Below are 18,638 nucleotides of genomic sequence, written 5' to 3'. Positions count from 1 at the left end.
AATCGATCAAATTACAGCCAACACCCCGGGTCCTGCCCTCCCTTTGTCTTTCCTCTTCTCGGCTCACTTCATTCTTTCTGCCTCTCTTCCTCTCTTCCTCTCCCACATGCCCTCCATCCTACTCTTCTCATCCTGATCCCCTTTCTGATCTCTCAGAATGGGCCTCTTGGACCGGCTTCGGGCCCGGCCCCGGCGCAGTGCGGGGCTTGCGACCGAGCATCAGACGCCGCCCCGCTCGGCCAAAACAACAGGCCGCGATTATACCAGAAAGCTGCCTCGTCCCGTGCTCGCCTACATCTTCGCCTATGTCTGTCCACACTCGGTTGATAATTCCTATGAGACCTCGGAGGAGTCCATGACCGATGGCTGCATGCTATGTGACATGCGCGATCTTGGGCACTGTGCCCAGGTCTGCAAGCGCTGGTTCCTAGAGGCACGCGCTCTCCTGTATGCGACCACGATACCTTATAACTCTCTTGCTCATGTCATTCCCTGGCTTCCAACTGACTCCTCTTCTCCATAGCTATACAAACGTCCGCATAGACCCCGTCCACTACTGCGAACTTGAGGTCGAGCTCGCCGCGAAACGCAAACGCCGGTCTTTCTTCGATCGCAATGGCGACCCTATCGACGCGCCCCAGGTCCGCCTCGAATTCTTCATGCGGTCGGTCCGCGAATCACAAGGACTGGGTAACATGGTTCTCTCCCTTCGCATGCCCTACATGACCCGCGAAGCCAACAAGGCCAATATCGCTCGTACCATCTCCGTCCTCCCTCGCCTGCGCTTCGTCGACCTCCCATCGGGTCTGTTCAGCGATGAGCCTTCATGTGCGGCGCTGAAGCAGGAATTGATGGCCCGTTGTCCCGATATTCGCCGCATGAATTACCGCCATGGAGCTGAGGGAGGCTTTGCACGCTTGCCAGGATCACAACTCTGGGTCAATCTGGAGAAATTGGAGCTGTCGGGATTGCGAGTTGAGGCTGGGACTTTGCGCAATGGTCTCGCTTCGTTCCCTCACCTGCACGATCTCACGTTGGATGACCTTTCTTGGCTGGACGATTCGGCGTTCGCAATCAATGCTCATTTCCCCCCTTTCCCTGCACTCAAGCAGCTCATCCTTCGGGATACACCAAATGTCACGGCAAGCGGGCTTGCCGCGTTACTCTCCGTCCCAAATAACCGAAAAGCACTACAGTCCTTGACTCTAGCATCAACCGGTGTACTGCCGTCTACTCTACACCGTATACTACCGGTGGCTCCGCAGCTTACAAACCTGTCCATCGTGCAGGAGGTGACTCGGTCATTCCCCGCTGAGCAAATTCCCCCTTACTTTCAAAGTCACTTCGACTTCTCCACTACGAGATTACATCCGAGGCCGAGACCAATGGGCTCCCTCCCGTTACAGGGTCATACTACACCTATCTCATTTCCTCCCTAATGTCCCACGGACTGCCTGCACTACGAGATCTCTACGTCCGCGATGCACAATTCCCCGACACCTTGCTTCTCGCACCGCCACCAAGACTATTCGGAGGTGGTGAAAATGGACCACAATTTGCGGGTGGTGGTCTAGCGCAACCACTTAACGTCTACAGCAAGGGCCTCGACGAGCTAGAGTGGAACTTTACGCCGTACGATCCAGATTCCGCACTTGGACGTAGTGGTACGAAGACACGGCCGGTGAGCTTCCAAGAAGCACAGCTCAGTCGATCCTGGGGTGGTGATGCTCGGAAGAGTGTGCTTGTGGGCAACGGCTTCGGCGGGTTCCTGGCCGTACCTGCAGAGGATGGGGAACGTCCACAGAGCAGCAGTGGATACAAACGCACCAGTCGACAAGATTTGTGGCGATAATTTCTACATGAACATAGTCTGTCATTGGAAGCGTGGGTAGTCGGTCACCAAATTAGCCATGGTCAGCATTTATCTGCGTATGAGCGATGTGCTATATGATATAACGAAACAATCTGTAATCATGCATATCCAACTGGGGCTGTCATCGTTTTCTAAGAGGTTCCGATCCGAGCCAGCGTTGCCTGTGTATTCCCGCTGCTTTATTTGCTCCAGTATGCCATGGAGGGGATCTCGTCCCTTTTCTGTAATCCTGCATTCGGATCGACATTCGGCCACCCTTCAGGTAAGACCAACCCTCGCCACACCCACTGCTTCTGCAGCTCTTCATTGGTCATGTTGCAATATCCATATGTTTTGCAATAACAATCTCGAACATCGAGGCAATTTTGCGGCGGCTTTCCAAACATGACTGCACAAAAAAAGACAGGTCAGCACTGGTCGCCCTCTTGCCATTTTAAACCTTGAAGGATGGGGACAGTCTTACTATGCCAAGCATATTCAAAGATCCTCCCACTAATCTGCGACGCCAATTTCGTATCAATCAAAAACTGCCGAGCCCGTTGATAATGCTCAATCCCCCGTTCATGGATCTTCTCCCTCGATACAGCGAATTGGCTGCAACATGGCGTGCCAACGACTTCGGGCAGTTCCTCGCCGGGGAATAGTTCCATGAAACTGTCTGGGAATTCGACAGCGGTGGGATGGCCTTTATCTTCTGGCCGTTCACGGAAGTAGCGGGCTGGTTCGAGTTCGGCAGGACATCCGACGAGCCAGGAGCAGCGGAGGTTGACGTAGCCGGTTTCGCGGACATAGTCGAGTTGGAGGTCGTTGATGGAGATGACGGAGTCTGGAAGTGTTAGACGTTCGTTCATGGCAAGGGGATATGAATTAGGGTACATATGGTGCGAGAACATACCATATAGTGGGTTATCATTGTGCCACTGGTATCGGCCTCCATGGATGAACACAACTACATCGGGGAGACTTTTATAGCGATCGATGATATAACTGCAATCAATATCAGCTTTCGGCCATCCATCCCTATGAAGGTAAATGCAGACATACGTCAAGAAAACCATAGCCTCATTGCCTTTATTCAGAGGCACCGTCAAATCCGCCTGGCCAGGAGGTATGTCCGCGCGATAGATATTAGTATACCAATTTGGCACATTCTCGTGCACCCATGACATATTACTGTAACTCATAGCAGCCAACACAAGCTCCTTTTCACGAATTTCCTGCGACGCAAACTGTGATCCAGTTTCACCCTCCCACTTCTCGTCCTCCGGATGTGGCGACGGAATACCAGGCGCTGCATGGTCGGCAGCATGCGTCAAGCCATTCCCGATAGCCCATTTCGACACAGCGCTCAAAGACTCGCGATTCAGAACCAGCTGATATGAAAGTAGCAACGCGAAGACCGTCAACGCCAAATACACGAAGAGCCGCCCGCGACCGGTGGTGGAGCCAGCTTCGCGGGAATGACGGCCAGGAAATAGAAAGCGAGGAAGCCAGTTCATCGTGGGGCGTTCATGGTGGATATGAATAATCGAAGTAAATTGGAAATTTGAGACCGTTGAGAGGGCCTGCCTCGATGCTTTACTAGAAAACAGAGACTAAGATATGTGTTGAATCGTCGAGTTAAGTGGGTGGTCTAAATTGACGTAAACGAGTCTCCATCGAACCAGGCGGCACTTCCATGGAACCACCAACAGGATTTTGGGGGGAAGATAGAGTAGCTATATGAGGCGAGATAGGCCAATCTAGCCCAAGAACGACAGGGAAAAGACCCAATTGTTTCATGCACAGCTTCGACCGCAATCAGTAGTGTGGCGGTAGTCCGGAGTCCATGTTCGGTGGAGTATTCGCGATGGGCTACGGTACTTCTGCACGCAGCACGAGTCTGGGAGGCACCGCGTCATTGGGAGCGAGGCGGGTGGATATCAAACTTGTTTCAACTTGGACGATGTCTCCAGTCTTTTTAGTCGAATAACTGGCAAAGAATCACGCGAGATCAGCTGGAAGTCCGTGCTATTGTACGATTGTTGTACATACTCCGTACTGTGTGCTCACACTTTTCGAAATAGTCTATAGTACGGAGTACTCAACCTACTTAAAAACTTGGATAAGGAATGCTAAGCTTCTGACGGATTATTTCTGTGAGTTCCCGCTGTCATAGTCGTTGAAACGCTTGGCCAGCATGCGGCGCTAACTCGATGGTGACGGCATCTGCTGGAAACGGGGCTGCCTGGCCAAAGGCGTCGATCGTCCAAACTCAGCCCCATGGCCTGTGCTTTGAGTCTTTAGCTACAAATAATACAGGGGTGGCACACATAAGAACAAGATACAGGTCGAACGAGTTCCTTTTGAATGTTATTTATAAGATCAATCGGTCTGGTGATCAGTCACGGTTTAAAGGGGACTGCGAAGTACTAAAAGTCGCCCTCCTAAACTGACTGGTTGCGGAATGAAACCTCGCCCGCCTCGTTAGCTCTCAGCTGGGCCAAATCCGTACAAAAGTTCATTACCTCTTGTCAAATGCCGATTTTGGCAGTCTCTGGATTTCCATTCTAATAATTGTCGACAACAGTCTGCGCCCGAGGAATTTAACTGTTAGCAGCCAATTGTGCATTCTTCCTTTCTCGGGCTTATCGCACACGAAGTCACTTTATCGATGAATCTGCCCTGATAAGACGAGATAAAGGAACCAGCCAAGTAGACTCACTCAAGGACAAGGGAAAACGAAATTTAGAGGTCTATACTAACAGCCTTGCCTCTAGCTTCTATTGGTGAATAATGGGTAAACTCACAGCAGTGGAAAATAGCGAGTATTATGGGCAGCCAACTACCTAAGTCTAATCTAGACTGTAGGGAGCGAGAAGGCAAGCTGGGAAGGGGTGATAGTGGAGTTCAACCATCGCATTAAGGTTATCTTCTACTGCTCAACGGAGTTTATGCCGTAAATAATGATTATTCAAGAAATCAAGTCATGGTTTAACTCCCTCGTGCCAAGATCGTTCCTGGGGGAGCGCTTGGGAGAGCTCGCGATGAGAGTGGGTCGCTCGTGCCGATCGGTCAATACGAAACAATTCTCAACTCGTAACGCTCGACTCGAAGCAGGAGTGAGTGTATCGGGTGCTTATTAGACGCAGGGACAACATTTTAGTGTGCGTGATCAACGCAGCGCTCTTTTTCGGAAGACATCATAAGAGGATGCTATCCGTGCCTTTCTGCCCACCCACCGCTTTCGCTTGTGGGTGCGCCCTAAATCCCCGTCATCCCGAAATCCCCGTCGCTTTTTGACCAGTAGCCTACTATTAGCCAATTCAACCACCCAATATGCCTAAATCTAGCGATTTTGATGAATCTCGATTGGGCGAAGCCTGTACAGCGGTTTTATCCCAAAAAAAATCAAATATCGCAAAGATTGCGCGTGTATTCGACGTGAATCGCACTACCTTGAGCGATCGCGTCAAAAAGGCCCGATCGTGCAAGAAACCTACCAAATCGTTGAAAAACGCCCTACAGCCACATCAGGAGAAGGCCCTAATCAATTGGATTACCCAAATGCATGGCTGGAATCTTCCACCTACCGCAGCGATTATCCAGGCGTAGGCAAATCGCGCTTTGTCGCGAACGGGCCAGCCAGATAGGCAGGTTGGTAAGAATTGGGCATATTACTTTATATCACGCCTACCAAAGCACCTAGAGCTAGCCCTAGTGAAGCAGAAGACTAAGGAACTGAAGCGAATCCAAGCGGAGGATGCAGGGTTTCTTCAGCATTAGTACGACTAGCTTGCAATTGTCCTCTATAATGTTCCCGCCCGGCTAGTATACAACTTCGATGAATGCGGCTTTCAACCTGGTCAAGGGCGATCAAGAAACGTCATCGGGTCTAAATCATCTTGCCCTGATCTCGTAGAGACCGAAAGAGGCGAAAATATCACTGCTTTGGAGTGTATTGCTGCAGACGGCTAGCATATAGATCCGCTCTTTATTTTCAAAGGAACTAGCAAAAATCCTATAGAGGCCTGGTTCTACGGTAGCGAAAATCTGCTACCTAATACGATGACGGCTATTTCTCCGAACGGCTGGATTTCTGATGCATTAGCCCTATCCTGGCTACATTATTTTATTCGTCTGACCTCTCATCGCGTGAAACGGGGCGAAAAGCGCTATCTTATATTCGACGGCTATAGCGCGCATCTTACACTCGAATTTCTGGAGACTTGCGAAGAGAATTCGATTATCCCTTTTGCATTTATGCCGCATTCAACGCATATCTGCTAGCTACTTGACGGAAAGCCCTTTCTGAATTATAAGCAGCAATTTCGGTTGATGAATAATGAGCTAGCTTTCAAGGGTGGTAAGCCGTATAGGAAATCGGATTTCCTCGCGATTATCGGGCCAATTCGCAAGAAGGCCTTTACGTAGCGAATTATTCGCGAATCCTTTAGAGATCGTGGTATCTATCCAGTTGACGGTAGTAAGATTGTTGAGAATCTTGCGAATCAACTAGAGATTCCTGATCTATATACACCAGATCTTCGCTCATGGGGCTCGCATATACCATCACCACCACCACTAAATCTCTCGTCTTCGAGTGTGGAAAATAGCCCTCCAAAATCTATTGAGGCACTAGAGAAGAACCAGGCGAAGATTATAAAGGAGCTTAGTGCTCTATCTAATAGGGCGCAGCGGAATCTTACCAAGATTTTCGCCCACCAGCGGGAGAAGCAGGAGGAGCTGGCGATGACGCAGGATACAATTCGGCGAATCAGGGCCGCGCAGGTGCTAATAAAACGCAAATACACCAAGCGGCAGGTCAAATTGCTTAGTGCAACTGGTATATTGACTACTCGCGATGCAAATCGGTCAATTGTAGCCAGGAAGGAAGAAGAGATGGCGAAGGAGGAAAGGAAGCTAGCCAAGCAGTTCAAGAAGATGTATGGCTACGAACCCACACAGAGATCAGAGGATAGTATTCAACGGGCGATTATACGCGAGAGAGAGGCTAGAGAGGCAGGAGAGCTATTTTTTATTGATAACTAGCTAGTTCGCTGATAAATTTGACGATTTCTTCAAAAAGCGACGGGGATTTCGGGATGACGGGGATTTAGGGCGCACCCACAAGCGAAAGCGGTGGGTGGGCAGAAAGGCACGGATAGGATGCTACCCGTTGATTAGCTTGTTTAATGACTCGGATGGGAATGCATGTAAAGAGAAGGTTGACGCGTCCATGAGAAGAAAAGCGCAGGTTATCACGAATGGATAACCTGATTACATGCTTATGGTCATTGTCCGAACTGTATTGCTAATCTGATAAGTCATTCTACTCTTTCTACGCTTCAAAAATCAAAAGGTAACACGAGGGGCATTTTGAGATAGTCTGCCTCCACCAAACTCGGGTGGACATGCCAAAATAGGCAGGCTTAGTCCAAGGATTACCGCGTCGGCAGAGCATGGGGAATGTGCGGGGCTGCGATAGATATACCTAATCGAGGTCTATCTACGCGAACCTGGGGATTAACATCAGACTTATCTTGAAGATGCTCAAGCCGATTGGTCAACGCATATATAGACTAAATGCGGTAATATGCGATTGCGAGGCTATAAGTATCGGCTCAATTCCTCATGCACAATGTCGAGACAAACTTGCTCAAGACTCGTCACCCAGCATTCCTTCACGAGAAAGACACTTCATTTTATCGACTTTCATTATGGGCATGGATAACAAGCGCGCCGCCGTCCACGACAAGATTGTGTCTCTGGTGAGCCAAGACCCTGGCCTACCACGCAAGGGCCCATCCGTTGCATTCTGGCAAGAGCCCACTCATGCAATTTCCAACATTCAATCACCACAACTTCCAACAAAAGTTGACATTGCCATCGTTGGCTCCGGCATCACTGGCTGCAGTGTTGCGCGAACTCTCCTGAGCAACCCCAAACTCCGCAATAAGCGAATTGCTCTCTTCGAGGCCCGTGCATTGACGAGCGGGGCCACTGGCCGTAATGGCGGGCACTTGGTCTCTCCTGCAGCGGTTGACTTTGCGGCAGTTGCAAGCCTTTTTGGAGCAGAGAAGGCCGCAGAGGTGACGCGATTCTCATTTCGCAATCTTGAGAGATTCCATGCATTTGTGTCTACCCTAGACGAGGATCTCCGAGACGCGTCGGAAGTGCGCAAGGTCCAGAAAGTGATGAACTTCCTTGAAGCGGCCACTTTTAATCACTTTAAAGAATCCCTTCGTCAGTTCTCAGCAGCTTGTCCAGAATTAGCGGATCAGTTCAAGATTCTCTCCGCAGATGAAGCCAAAGCTGTGAGTGTCTCCCTCCGTTCAGAAAAATGTCCCAATACTAATTATTCCAGAAATACAAATTTAACGAATCCGCTGGGGCTTGCGAGCAACCCGCGGGAGCAGTATGGCCCTACCGCATCATCACCGGGCTTTTCGCCAAGCTATTGAAAGAAAACTCATCACGATTCACAATCGACACCAATACGCCCGTGACTGGCGTCACATACGACGCAGAAAAGCCCAATTACCGCCATAAATTGCAAACTCCCCGCGGAGTGGTCCATGCCGATCAAGTAGTTTACTGCACGAACGCATATACTTCACACTTGCTTCCACAACTTCGAGGAAAGGTCTTCCCATTCCGAGGCACTATGTCGACGCAATCCATTTCTCCAAATCTCCCCAATCATGGGGCCCGCCACTCCTGGAGTATCTACCACGAGCCCAAATTTGATCCGGCCACTGGCACATTCACTTTTGGACTGTACTATATGACCCAGAATGCAAAGACGGGCGATTTCTTCTTTGGTGGAGAGAAGCAGCGACTAGAAGAAATCCTCATCAGCGATGACACCGTGGTACCTACACTACCTTCACAGAATTTGACCTCTTTGATGGAGGGAACATTCAAGTCTGCAACGGGGGAGCCTATGAAAACGACCCCACGCCGAATTTGGTCTGGTATCATGGGCTTTACACCTGATGGAATGCCCCTTGTGGGTAGACTGGGCAAAAGGTTAACTGGAAGACCAGGTGATGGTGAATGGGCGGCTGTTGGCTTCAATGGTTATGGAATGGACAAGTGCTGGCTTGTTGGGGAATTACTCGGTGCCATGATTGCAGGCGAAGATGTCACAGGTCGCCTCCCTGCTCTTTATCAGATCACTGACGAGAGGCTGAACAAGTTTATGGCACCTAGAGATGTCCCGGCTAGGCTTTTCCATCTCTAAATAATCATATCTCAATTCAAGTCAGCAGTCGTACACTACGATAATTGTCGGCAGTAGTCCGAATCTACTCCTGTAAACTTTGCGAGGAAAACGCCTCCCGGTATCGCCAAAAGACTCGAGCTAATTTTCCCATCATCCAGTACCCTATCAAAACTAAATTGGTGTGTTTTTCGCCTTTTGCTGGATTTGAATCATGACCTCGGGATTTGCCAAGGTCTCTAGATATTGGCGGATTGGATACGGCATGGTCTGGATCGCTTAAATAGCCCCCAAAATATGGACAGCCAACAATCCAAGCGCGACAACGATCCACGCCAAACCTATTTGAGGCAATCTACGACCCCCATTCCACGCTAAAATACAACCACCCACATTAAGGGACTCATGCGGCTCTGAATGGCTTCCCCCTGGAGGCGGAAACCTCGGCGCCGCGGAGAAATTTTAAAGGAGATTTCCTCTCCATCACAACACTCACCTGGAGGTATATCTGCTTCTCTCAATAGATCAAAACAATAATAACAGAGGAGCGATGTATGTACACTTGGATGCTACCGGATCCACGGTCACTGCCGTCCACATCCAGGCGCAGCGGGATTTGTCCATCGGTGAGTTCGCATGGTCATGTTTCCCTTCCAGAGGTCAGCTAATCTGACAAACTGTCCCGCCGATCAGTCGATCGAGTCCTAGAGCCACAAACAATTCCTCATTTCATGGAATTTGCTCTGGGGGGATCGCTTCCCGACGGTACCCGTCCCGATTCGATTGGGACCATGACCCCAGATGAGATCCGCTTTACACAAGAGAACCACCCTCCAGGATCTGATGGCGAGTCTATTATGAACCGTGTCATGAACCGAATAGGCTCTGTGGAAGACAATAGCCGACTCTGTCTTGTCGGCAAAAACATTCACTCCCTCAAGTCCCGTCTCTGGGAAGGCATCGTGCCTCTGAGCGACCAACGATGGCACGAGAGAGGTCTCCATCTCTCAGAGAATTTCGATATAGCCTGTCAGCATCTGTCAGCCGTGGTCGCGGTATTTGAGTATCTCAACAATGGGCAAGTCCGCTATGATCTTCGCAGGACCTTTAACCTCATTTATGAGCACTGGGAATCGCTGGATACCGTTCTCAATGAGAAAAGAGCCGAGACCGGTGCGGATTCTATCAGTATGGCCAAACTATGGACCATATACATGAACAAATCCTACAAAGTCATGACCCAGAATGCATATAATTGGGTCACGAAGCATATCGATGCTCTGAGAGCTCCCATACTGCAGGGTCTATTAGACCATCAGTCTTTGACTGAAGGAATGGGGCAGCCAGACGCAACGCAGTGGAAATTCATGGACAGACTGCATATGTTATTGGAAATCTCCGTGCGTGCAGACTCCGGAATCATGATTCCAATGGAAGGTTACCGGGGGTATAATAAAGCCCCAAGGAATGGCCCCGGTCCAGCGGAGATGTATGTCTCGGACTATGCTAAGCGTGGTGAGGTTTACTCTAAGCGGTTGAAGTCACTCAGTCACCAGATCATGTACCAGAGGATCTTGCGCGGCGGTGGCAGACGTAACCAAACCTCTGGAGAATCCTATCATGAATCAGCAATGCAGCAACTCGAAGCCCAGAACCAGGTGAGACGGGAGCTTCGTGGCAATTCTAGTGGTTCCATAGCACATGAGCCTTGGATGGTCTACTCCTTGCGTACTATTCGCCGTGCTAAAGAGAAGAATGAACAACAAGACTGTGGATTAGCTATCTACCGTCTCACACACGAGCAATCGGAGTCTGAGTGGGCAGGATTTGTTCAAAAACTTGAAGCACACATCTCCGATTGGGGTAAAGGCCAGGCTGGCAGTGATACCCTCAGAACCCATTTGAAACTTCACTGGGTAGATGGAAAGGAACTCGGGTTCGCCGAGAATGACATTGAAGCTGCTAAAAAGTATGGTCCCCAAGATCCGTATTCCCAAAGCCGCAAGCTAACCATCCAGACATTTCAACGAGTTGGTGAAGAAGGATGACAAAACCAAGAACAATGACGAAGAAGATGAAAACGACGGCGAGGGCAAAAGCTGCAAAAGTAAAAGCAACGAAAGTACATTGCCTCTGAAACTACAGTCACATGCGTTCCTCGTTGTCGACTCCGCATCCTTTGTATCTTACACCACCGACTCCTACCAAGCCACAGTATCCGAATCTCTTCAAGGCGACTTTGCCGGCTTTGTCCTCGCCGTCGATCCCCATTTTGACCCGAAAGAAGGCGTCGACCGACCGGACGAGTCACCTGGCTACATTGGCCAGATGCGTATCCTTGGAAGTCTGGTCTGGGGTGATTTATATGCGTTCCTAGAAGCTCAGTCGGCTCGCTTGGAAGATCTGTGGCCGCTTGCAATGTACCATCCGAATCGGGTATACGCCGGGCCAACCGTGCCGCTCCAGGTGTTCCAATGGCGGGCCCAAAATGCAATTCGCTGGAACTTTTGCGTGAGGCACTCAAGTATGCAAAGGGTAAGCTAGCATTGTGAGCTCCGTACTTACGTCAACTGGTATAAGGACCACATGAATACCCAGAAATGGAAAATTGTTACGCAACTTGTCTTCATGCTTTATGCTTCACATATTGACACGATATCCTATTTATGGGGGAAATCCTCCAAGTTGTGGAGTCTTGAGGCACACGATAGCGATATTCCATAGGGCCACTTACCATAATCACTCTTGCGTGCTAAACAATACCATGACCAACTATTCTATGAATTTCATATAAGCATCTGGGGATCTTCACTGATCTCAAAAGATGCAGCCAAGAACACGTAGATAATCAGCAGCTACTCAAGTCAATACACAGGATACCACGCCGATAATGGCTCAATCTCTTCTCAGCAGGCCTCCTTCACCACAAGCACAGCAACATCATGACTCGCCAACGAAGCACTATACTGCTTCTTAACACATCCATGATCCTTGCCACTCCATGCATCAATGACCCGGTACGCGTTATGACCCTTCAATTCCGGAACCTCGTTCCACACCGCAGTACGGGTCGAAGTAGAGTTCTCCGAATTCAGCATTAGTACCAATGTACCCTTCAAAGTCGAAGAAGGACCGGACCAGTATTCGGCTGGGTGGGCAGGGTCAAATGTCCAATCAGGATTGTATCCCCATTTGTATGGGTGAGCTGAGCGGCCGATGATGGGGTCCTGGTTGAATTCAAGCAGGTACTTGTTCTTTAGAACCGCCAGGTTGGCATCATTGATGCTGTCGAGCTAGTTGGATTATCAGTATGAATAGTTAATCCTTGACATTCATGTTGCACACATACCGCAGTACCAATAATCAGGGGAGACTTCATAATAGCCCACAACGCAAAGTGAGCTCGATTCTCCTCCGCTGTAAGGTCTCCATTTCCAATCTCGAGCATGTCAGGATCAGGATGGCCCCAGAATCCAACATAGTTCATCCTGAAAGTGTTTTCATTGGCGATTTGAGCGATGCGGGCCCAATTCGCTTTCAGATCGAGTCAGCTTCTGTTATAATTCATAGCCGGTAATAACTTACCCTGGATATCACCCGACATGCGCCACGAGTTACCAGTCTGATTGCCCCAAGTATTGACATCGGCCTGGCCCCAGTCACACAATGAGAATAGAATGGTTCGGCTTTGATTCAAAAGAGCATCGCGCATTCTTGTATACCGAGTGAAGGTCTTGGATTGAGTCCAGTCATACCCAGCTGGTGCAGGGTTAGAGAGATCTGGACAAGTACCGTTGCCCGACTCGCTAGAGCCATCGGGAACACAGGCTGAATACTGGTCTGTCCAGTTACTTGGGACACCGCAGTTGTCATACTTCAAATCTATAGATGTATCAGTAGAGTGCGTGAAGATAATTGAGACTATGGGATACTCACAGTCAATTCCCCACTCAGCAAAAGCTTCTGCATCAACCTCCTCGTTGCCCAGACTAGCAGGGTATCCCGCACAAGTTGTCTCGCCGGCACCTGAAGGAAATTGTTATAAACCTGGATGGTCCGGGGATACCCAGGCTCACTCACTGCTATAAATGCCAATTTTCAATCCCAACTGGTGAACCTGATCAGCAACCCCAGAAATTCCATTAGGAAACTTCTGAGTGTCAGGGATGATACGTTGCGTCGTCGAATTCCGCGTGTTCTTGACAGACCAGCAATCATCGACTACACAAAATGTTCAGTTAGAGTTGTTGAACTCCATCAATTAATACTTCTTATGATCTCACTGTTAACGTATTCATATCCAAGATCCTTCAGGCCAAGATTGACCATCTCATTGGCGGCGGTCATGACCTTTGTCGAATTGATGTCACAACCGAACGCATTCCAGCTATTCCATCCTAGGGCCGGTAATCTACCCTATCATTTGCTTCAGTAGACTATTCTGGTGTCTTTTTAGGGAGAAATTTTGACCTACCACGCCATCTTTTCTAACGAGAGCATTCGCCGAAGGCACAAATGCCAGTGCCGCCAGAGAGAGTGAGGTCAACATATTCAATGCTTCGACAATTGATCAACGAAGTAGCCTATAGAACTTAGGGATTCCAGACCAAAAACACCGTCCTATATAGTGCCAAATTCCCGTAGCGAGCGGGGAAGATCCCAATAAATCTACAACTTCGGATAATTAATCGCGAAATTCCTGTCCATAGCTAGACAAACATGCTGCCGATCCCTAGGGTGGCGCGGGGTGGCATCCCACATCACTAGCAGGATCCGGATTCGGACCGGGGCCAGGGTGAAACAGGGGTAGTAGAGGTACCTCAAGGCACCAATCTGGAACGCAAATCACAACCTAAGTGCCTAATGGGGTCCGGAATATTAGAAGCATGTATTAGGGAAAGGCAAAGCTTGACTGCGTAGTGGTCTACCCCGGACATCACTCCACCGGAGGGATTCTCCACTGTGGCGTCCGTAGAAAAAGCCGATAGAACGGTTAATTAGAGGGAAGAGGGGGTGGTTGAGATCGACAGAGCTGAATACGACTGTACAAACTAAACGCAATGCAACCAGAACCCACAGTAGCAGGGGAACGCAGCTCTAGCTCCGTCATGATACATGTCTATCGTGAAATCATTACTCGTACAATATACGTCCGTGGTCCTCATGTCAATCGGAATAAGAAAAAAGAATATTCCACGCCGCTGCAATGCCTGTGCTCAACTCTTGTTTGTTGAGCATGCAGAATTAGCCAGGCCAGGCTATTGACCCTGACCAAGAATCAACCCACGAGCCTGGCGGGGATCGGTGCCAAGGACAGTAATAAGATACTCAATGCTGAAGATGATCGTTAGTAAACCTGCACATACTAAGAAATGGAGGCATCATCAGCTTACCTAGCCTCAGAAGCCAGCCGGCGCTTCTCATTTTGAAAGTCCTGCTGGCACGCCTCCCATGCCACCGCGCGTTCCTGCGGCAAAACCGTCTTAACGCGAACCTTGAAGGTCGCACTGACCGGCCGATGATCGGAGGCACGGACTTCATGTCGACGATACTCCAACTGCTTGACGCGGCCTAGGCCACGGTAGAGAACGCGGTCACACCAGGCGGGGGAGCGCTTCTTCTCGCTCGTATCGTACTGGTCGGTGCCGACATCATATTTATACGTCGGCGCAAAAGTGATAGGCGCCTCGGTGAAGCTGCGGAGTCGGAAGCCTGGGTTCTTCCGTCGAGAAGCCAACAGTTGATCGCGTTCGAGAAGTTTGGGGAGGTTGTTCTGACGGACGGCGTCGATGATGACATTACGTGGGATGGCATCAATACGGTAATTCAAATCGCCGTTCAAGATACAGATCTCATGATCCATGATCATCGAACCGTCACCGCCACTAGCAAACTGAGCGGTGCGAGTAGTGAGGCTGCTTTCAGGCGGTAAGGTCTCTGCTTCGAGAATGGCCGCAATGTCGTTGTTGCGATGGGCAGTCTGAGTCTGGCCCGCCGCAAGATGACAGTTGACAAAGCACAGCGAGCTATCATCGAGGACGAAACGGAAGATCAAGGCACCCTGCAAAACCTCGTTAGACACTTCCATGGTAGAGAGGCATATATAATCAGTCACAAACCTTATTACCATGCAATCCTCCCATTCCCCGCTTGATCTCCGATGCGCTGATATTACTGATATTATGGCGTTCCTTGTGCTTCACAAAGGCACAAGTGAAAAGCCCGACCATGTTGGAAGTATGAAGAAGAACGTAGGATTCCTCAAGAGGCATGCACTCGTGAAGAGTTCGGGTGAGATGATCAATCCAAACCCGATACTGCCGACTCATATGCTCCTTCTCACCATTATCCTTCTTCTTGCTTCCAAGCAACAAGCTCTCTGTACACCAGAGTTAGTCAACGTACACACGAACCCAACATCTAGTCAAGCACTTACTGGCAGTAATCTTCTTGTTCTCAAGGTCAACCAACTCTTGAAACCCGAAAACAATGATATCAGGCGGATCCTCTGGGTGAACAGCATCTCGGATGAAATCCGACGTGCGAACACTACCAGGCGTCGAAGCCCCAGCATTCCAAGTAACGATGACTGTCCGAATTTCACGGAACTTGCAGAACTCAATATCTCTAGTTTGCATCCGGTTTTCTGCTCGGCATTAGACAGAACAAGATCAGAATTCGCGATTAAAAAACTCACCAAGCCAGTCATCCTCCAGCATTCCATCCCAAAGCCGAATACAATTATCCGTTCCGAGAGACGTCACCTGAAGCCGATTCATCGTCCACACGCTACTTGTGTCCAGCACGAAGCCGCAAACGGGACTGTCATGGGCACGCCAATCTTTCTTCACCGTCCAAGGATTGGTCTTAACATCGTAGACGTAGATCATGCCCGTTTTATACGCTGCCCAAAGGTAGTCTCCCACCATGCCGAGACAGTTGATCTTGTAAACACTCACATTCACCACCGCCAAGCAGGAGTAGTCCGTTGAGGAATATACGGTGACTTTGCCGTCCGCGTGTCCTAGGTATACACGGCCCCCGTCTTGGGTGGTATAAGTGCCAGACGTCACATCCCCGGAATGCTGTTGTCCCAGTGGCCGCTTGAGAACTTTGAATGCGGAATCTTCCCGGGAGTTTGGACGGTATATGTAGACATCTTTGCCAGATGCAAGCCATAACTTGTCATCCACGACCATGGAGAATGTGTGACCTCGTGCAACACGCTCATGAGGGCTGTAATAGCTATACTGCATATTAGGTGTACCAGTCTCATCTGGCGGCCATACTAGCAGCCGCCCTTCATCATCCAGTGTCCAAATTTCTTTCTTGTGGCGCAGAATCTGGATGACTTCACGACGAGACGGATACGACCGAGTAGCCACAATCGCGTTGGTCAAAATATCAACTTCGTGAAGTTCACCTGCACTGGTCCCAAGCCAAATGCGCTGTCCCTCATCTTCAAGGGCGGTACCTGGCTTAAAAGCTAGAGACAAGCTTTTCACCGTCTCACCATGACTAAGACTCATGACTTGCTCTCCTGTCGTAAGATCCCAAACGCGCGTCAAATATCCAGTCGTACAGACATACTTACCACACACGGCAAGCAGCCGAGTGTCGTACCTGGTGTGGATCTCGCTTGGTCCTGTTTTGAAGAGAGGAGGTCGACGATTTGCCTGCGATGCATCAGGATAGTCCGTCCTTGATACTTGGCCCTCGTCAGCCATTGACTCCTCCTCTTCCGTATCCGTTCGAACCACACGCCGCTCCGGGTACGATGGCATGCGCGACTCGCGTGGTAGTGATTGTTGTCGCGCAATCTGACGCAAAGGCTGACTTTCCTTACTGATGGGCGGGAAGGAAGGAGCAGACCGGCCGAGAGGTGTCATTTGAGCAGGCGTGTCCACCGTTTGTGAAGAGTCTCTAGCGGGGGAAAATCCACTTCGACGCATTGCCGTAGACGCTGATCTTGGAGGAAGTCCTGGGGGGTCATAAGAACTGTCACTGGCTCGGAGTCTCTGAGCAAAAAGTGGCGGAGCCGTTGACGCAGGGTCAATGAAGCCAGGGGATGAAGGCGGGATTTGTACCGACAAGGGCTTGGTAGCTCGAGAAGGTTCAAGAGCTGGTCGATTCCTGGAGAATCCGAGATCCCTAGGATCCTGCCTTGCAGGGGCTGATAATCCTGGCGGCCGTTCATCGAAAGAGCGCCGGCTGGGTGGTTCCGTCGTAGGCCGGCCAGGTGGTTTAGGAGGAAGCTTTCCAGTAGACATCGGCTTGATCGGGGCCTTTTCCGGGCTACCTGGGGGAGTGCTAAACGGCGACACATGATCATCCACTGACGGTCTATCCTGCCGGGGAGCTAGACTACCAGCGTCTTGGTGCGAGAGCATCGCCGGCTTAGCAGGAATCTTCGGCTTCTCAGCCCGGTTTGCTGGTGGAGGCAATGATGCACTCTTCAGCTTCCGGTCTGCGGGGCTACTACGCCCATTCGCCGTGGTCATACCCGGCGACAGCCGCTCCATTGGCTCCCCTGCAGGCACCGACGATTCGAACTGCGGCGTCACCGGACGAGCCCTGGGCGCAGGCGAGACCCCTGCCGACACCGACTCCCGAGGGAGATAGATCGAGCTTCGAGATATACGACGATCATCCTGAGGAGGTGAACGACGTTCGCGCTCCAAGCTCCGCGGCGGCGACTTGGGGGAGTGCACGGTCAAGGTAGGCGGCAGCTGTGGCGAGGAGTGGTGGATGCTCATCGAAATGGGCCGGCCATATCGACCTCCGGGGGATCCGCGTGCGCGCAACTGATCGCCATTGTTCTGTCCATTCTCACGGCTTGGTCTATCATCGCCTGTCGTAGTCCATGGGGAGCATGGCCGAGGCAAGTCCAAGGAGGCGCGACTAGATCGGGGCTCGTCGCCGGGTTCGGGGGTCCTGAGGAAGCGACTAGAGGAGTCGTGTGGGCTAGTACCAAATGCAGACGACGCTCGAGGTTGATTATGCGAGAGATTCTCAAAGTGCGAGAGCAAAGAGGAGACAGGTCTCTGTTGGGGCAGTGTCAGTCTTAGTGTATTCCGCGTGCCATATTCACATTAGCTGGCGCAAGCATACAATGGGAGCGTCATCAGTATTCTCCTGTTCCCTGTCGTTTCCCTCCATGGCCATAACCACGAATCCGTCGCCAGAACCAGCCGGCAGGTTCGATCATAAGCTTGATTTTGTCGGTCCCTGGGAGAGATGTAATTTTGTGTGACGGCGTGGGAAAAGTGTTGTAGAACTTAGGTGGGGGTAAATGCCACAAGGCAACAGGGATGCCGAAAGAAAGCGGGAGGAGCGCAGGGGATAGTTCTGAGTGTAAGCGGCGTGGCTGGCATTTAAGAAACAGAAAGAAGCCGAGAAATGAAGAACTAGACAAATAGGAGGAGAGAGAGAAGAAGGGAAATGGAGGATTTAGTGGAATGGGTTGAAATGGAGTGGCGGGGAGGAAAGTGGAGGGACGATCACGGGAGTGGCAGATCGACTGCGTTCCTGTGCAGCGTTTTCCTTTCCTGACGCCGACGC

At 50.4% G+C, this 18,638-nt stretch overlaps 6 protein-coding genes across 6 annotated transcripts; 3 read left to right on the top strand and 3 right to left on the bottom strand.

Annotated features, from left to right (window-relative positions):
• Positions 1–157: 157 nt before the first annotated feature.
• On the top strand, positions 158–1,852 carry N7458_003575 (F-box domain protein; the record flags this gene model as incomplete). Its single annotated transcript, XM_056906958.1, has 3 exons — positions 158–447; positions 524–1,292; positions 1,340–1,852. 3 exons carry the CDS (start codon positions 158–160, stop codon positions 1,850–1,852), a joined length of 1,572 nt encoding a protein of 523 aa, XP_056771065.1.
• Positions 1,853–2,052: 200 nt separating this feature from the next.
• On the bottom strand, positions 2,053–3,372 carry N7458_003574 (DUF3431 domain-containing protein; the record flags this gene model as incomplete). The annotated part of the gene is made up of 4 exons (XM_056906957.1): positions 2,053–2,261; positions 2,337–2,699; positions 2,769–2,860; positions 2,918–3,372. The coding sequence occupies 4 exons, from the start codon at positions 3,370–3,372 to the stop codon at positions 2,053–2,055; spliced, it is 1,119 nt and encodes a 372-aa protein (XP_056771064.1).
• Positions 3,373–7,572: 4,200 nt separating this feature from the next.
• Positions 7,573–9,098, top strand: N7458_003573 (NAD(P)/FAD-dependent oxidoreductase; the record flags this gene model as incomplete). The annotated part of the gene is made up of 2 exons (XM_056906956.1): positions 7,573–8,169; positions 8,220–9,098. The coding sequence occupies 2 exons, from the start codon at positions 7,573–7,575 to the stop codon at positions 9,096–9,098; spliced, it is 1,476 nt and encodes a 491-aa protein (XP_056771063.1).
• Positions 9,099–9,627: 529 nt separating this feature from the next.
• On the top strand, positions 9,628–11,612 carry N7458_003572 (uncharacterized protein; the record flags this gene model as incomplete). Its single annotated transcript, XM_056906955.1, has 3 exons — positions 9,628–9,703; positions 9,771–11,046; positions 11,096–11,612. Coding segments are annotated over 3 exons (1,869 nt in total), but the record flags the coding sequence as incomplete, so codon positions are not given.
• Positions 11,613–11,983: 371 nt separating this feature from the next.
• On the bottom strand, positions 11,984–13,626 carry N7458_003571 (glycoside hydrolase family 27 protein; the record flags this gene model as incomplete). The annotated part of the gene is made up of 7 exons (XM_056906954.1): positions 11,984–12,370; positions 12,427–12,611; positions 12,663–12,959; positions 13,014–13,103; positions 13,158–13,298; positions 13,361–13,493; positions 13,552–13,626. The coding sequence occupies 7 exons, from the start codon at positions 13,624–13,626 to the stop codon at positions 11,984–11,986; spliced, it is 1,308 nt and encodes a 435-aa protein (XP_056771061.1).
• Positions 13,627–14,335: 709 nt separating this feature from the next.
• On the bottom strand, positions 14,336–18,236 carry N7458_003570 (putative inositol polyphosphate phosphatase; the record flags this gene model as incomplete). The annotated part of the gene is made up of 6 exons (XM_056906953.1): positions 14,336–14,411; positions 14,471–15,138; positions 15,197–15,456; positions 15,514–15,723; positions 15,775–18,121; positions 18,189–18,236. The coding sequence occupies 6 exons, from the start codon at positions 18,234–18,236 to the stop codon at positions 14,336–14,338; spliced, it is 3,609 nt and encodes a 1,202-aa protein (XP_056771060.1).
• Between the last annotated feature and the right edge of the window lie 402 nt (positions 18,237–18,638).

Source organism: Penicillium daleae, assembly GCF_028827525.1.
Source record: "Penicillium daleae strain IBT 16125 chromosome Unknown utg000002l_segment0_segment0, whole genome shotgun sequence".
Taxonomy (NCBI): Eukaryota; Fungi; Ascomycota; class Eurotiomycetes; order Eurotiales; family Aspergillaceae; genus Penicillium; species Penicillium daleae.
Note: the sequence above shows the minus strand (reverse complement) of the source record. Positions and strands in the feature narration are given on the sequence as shown.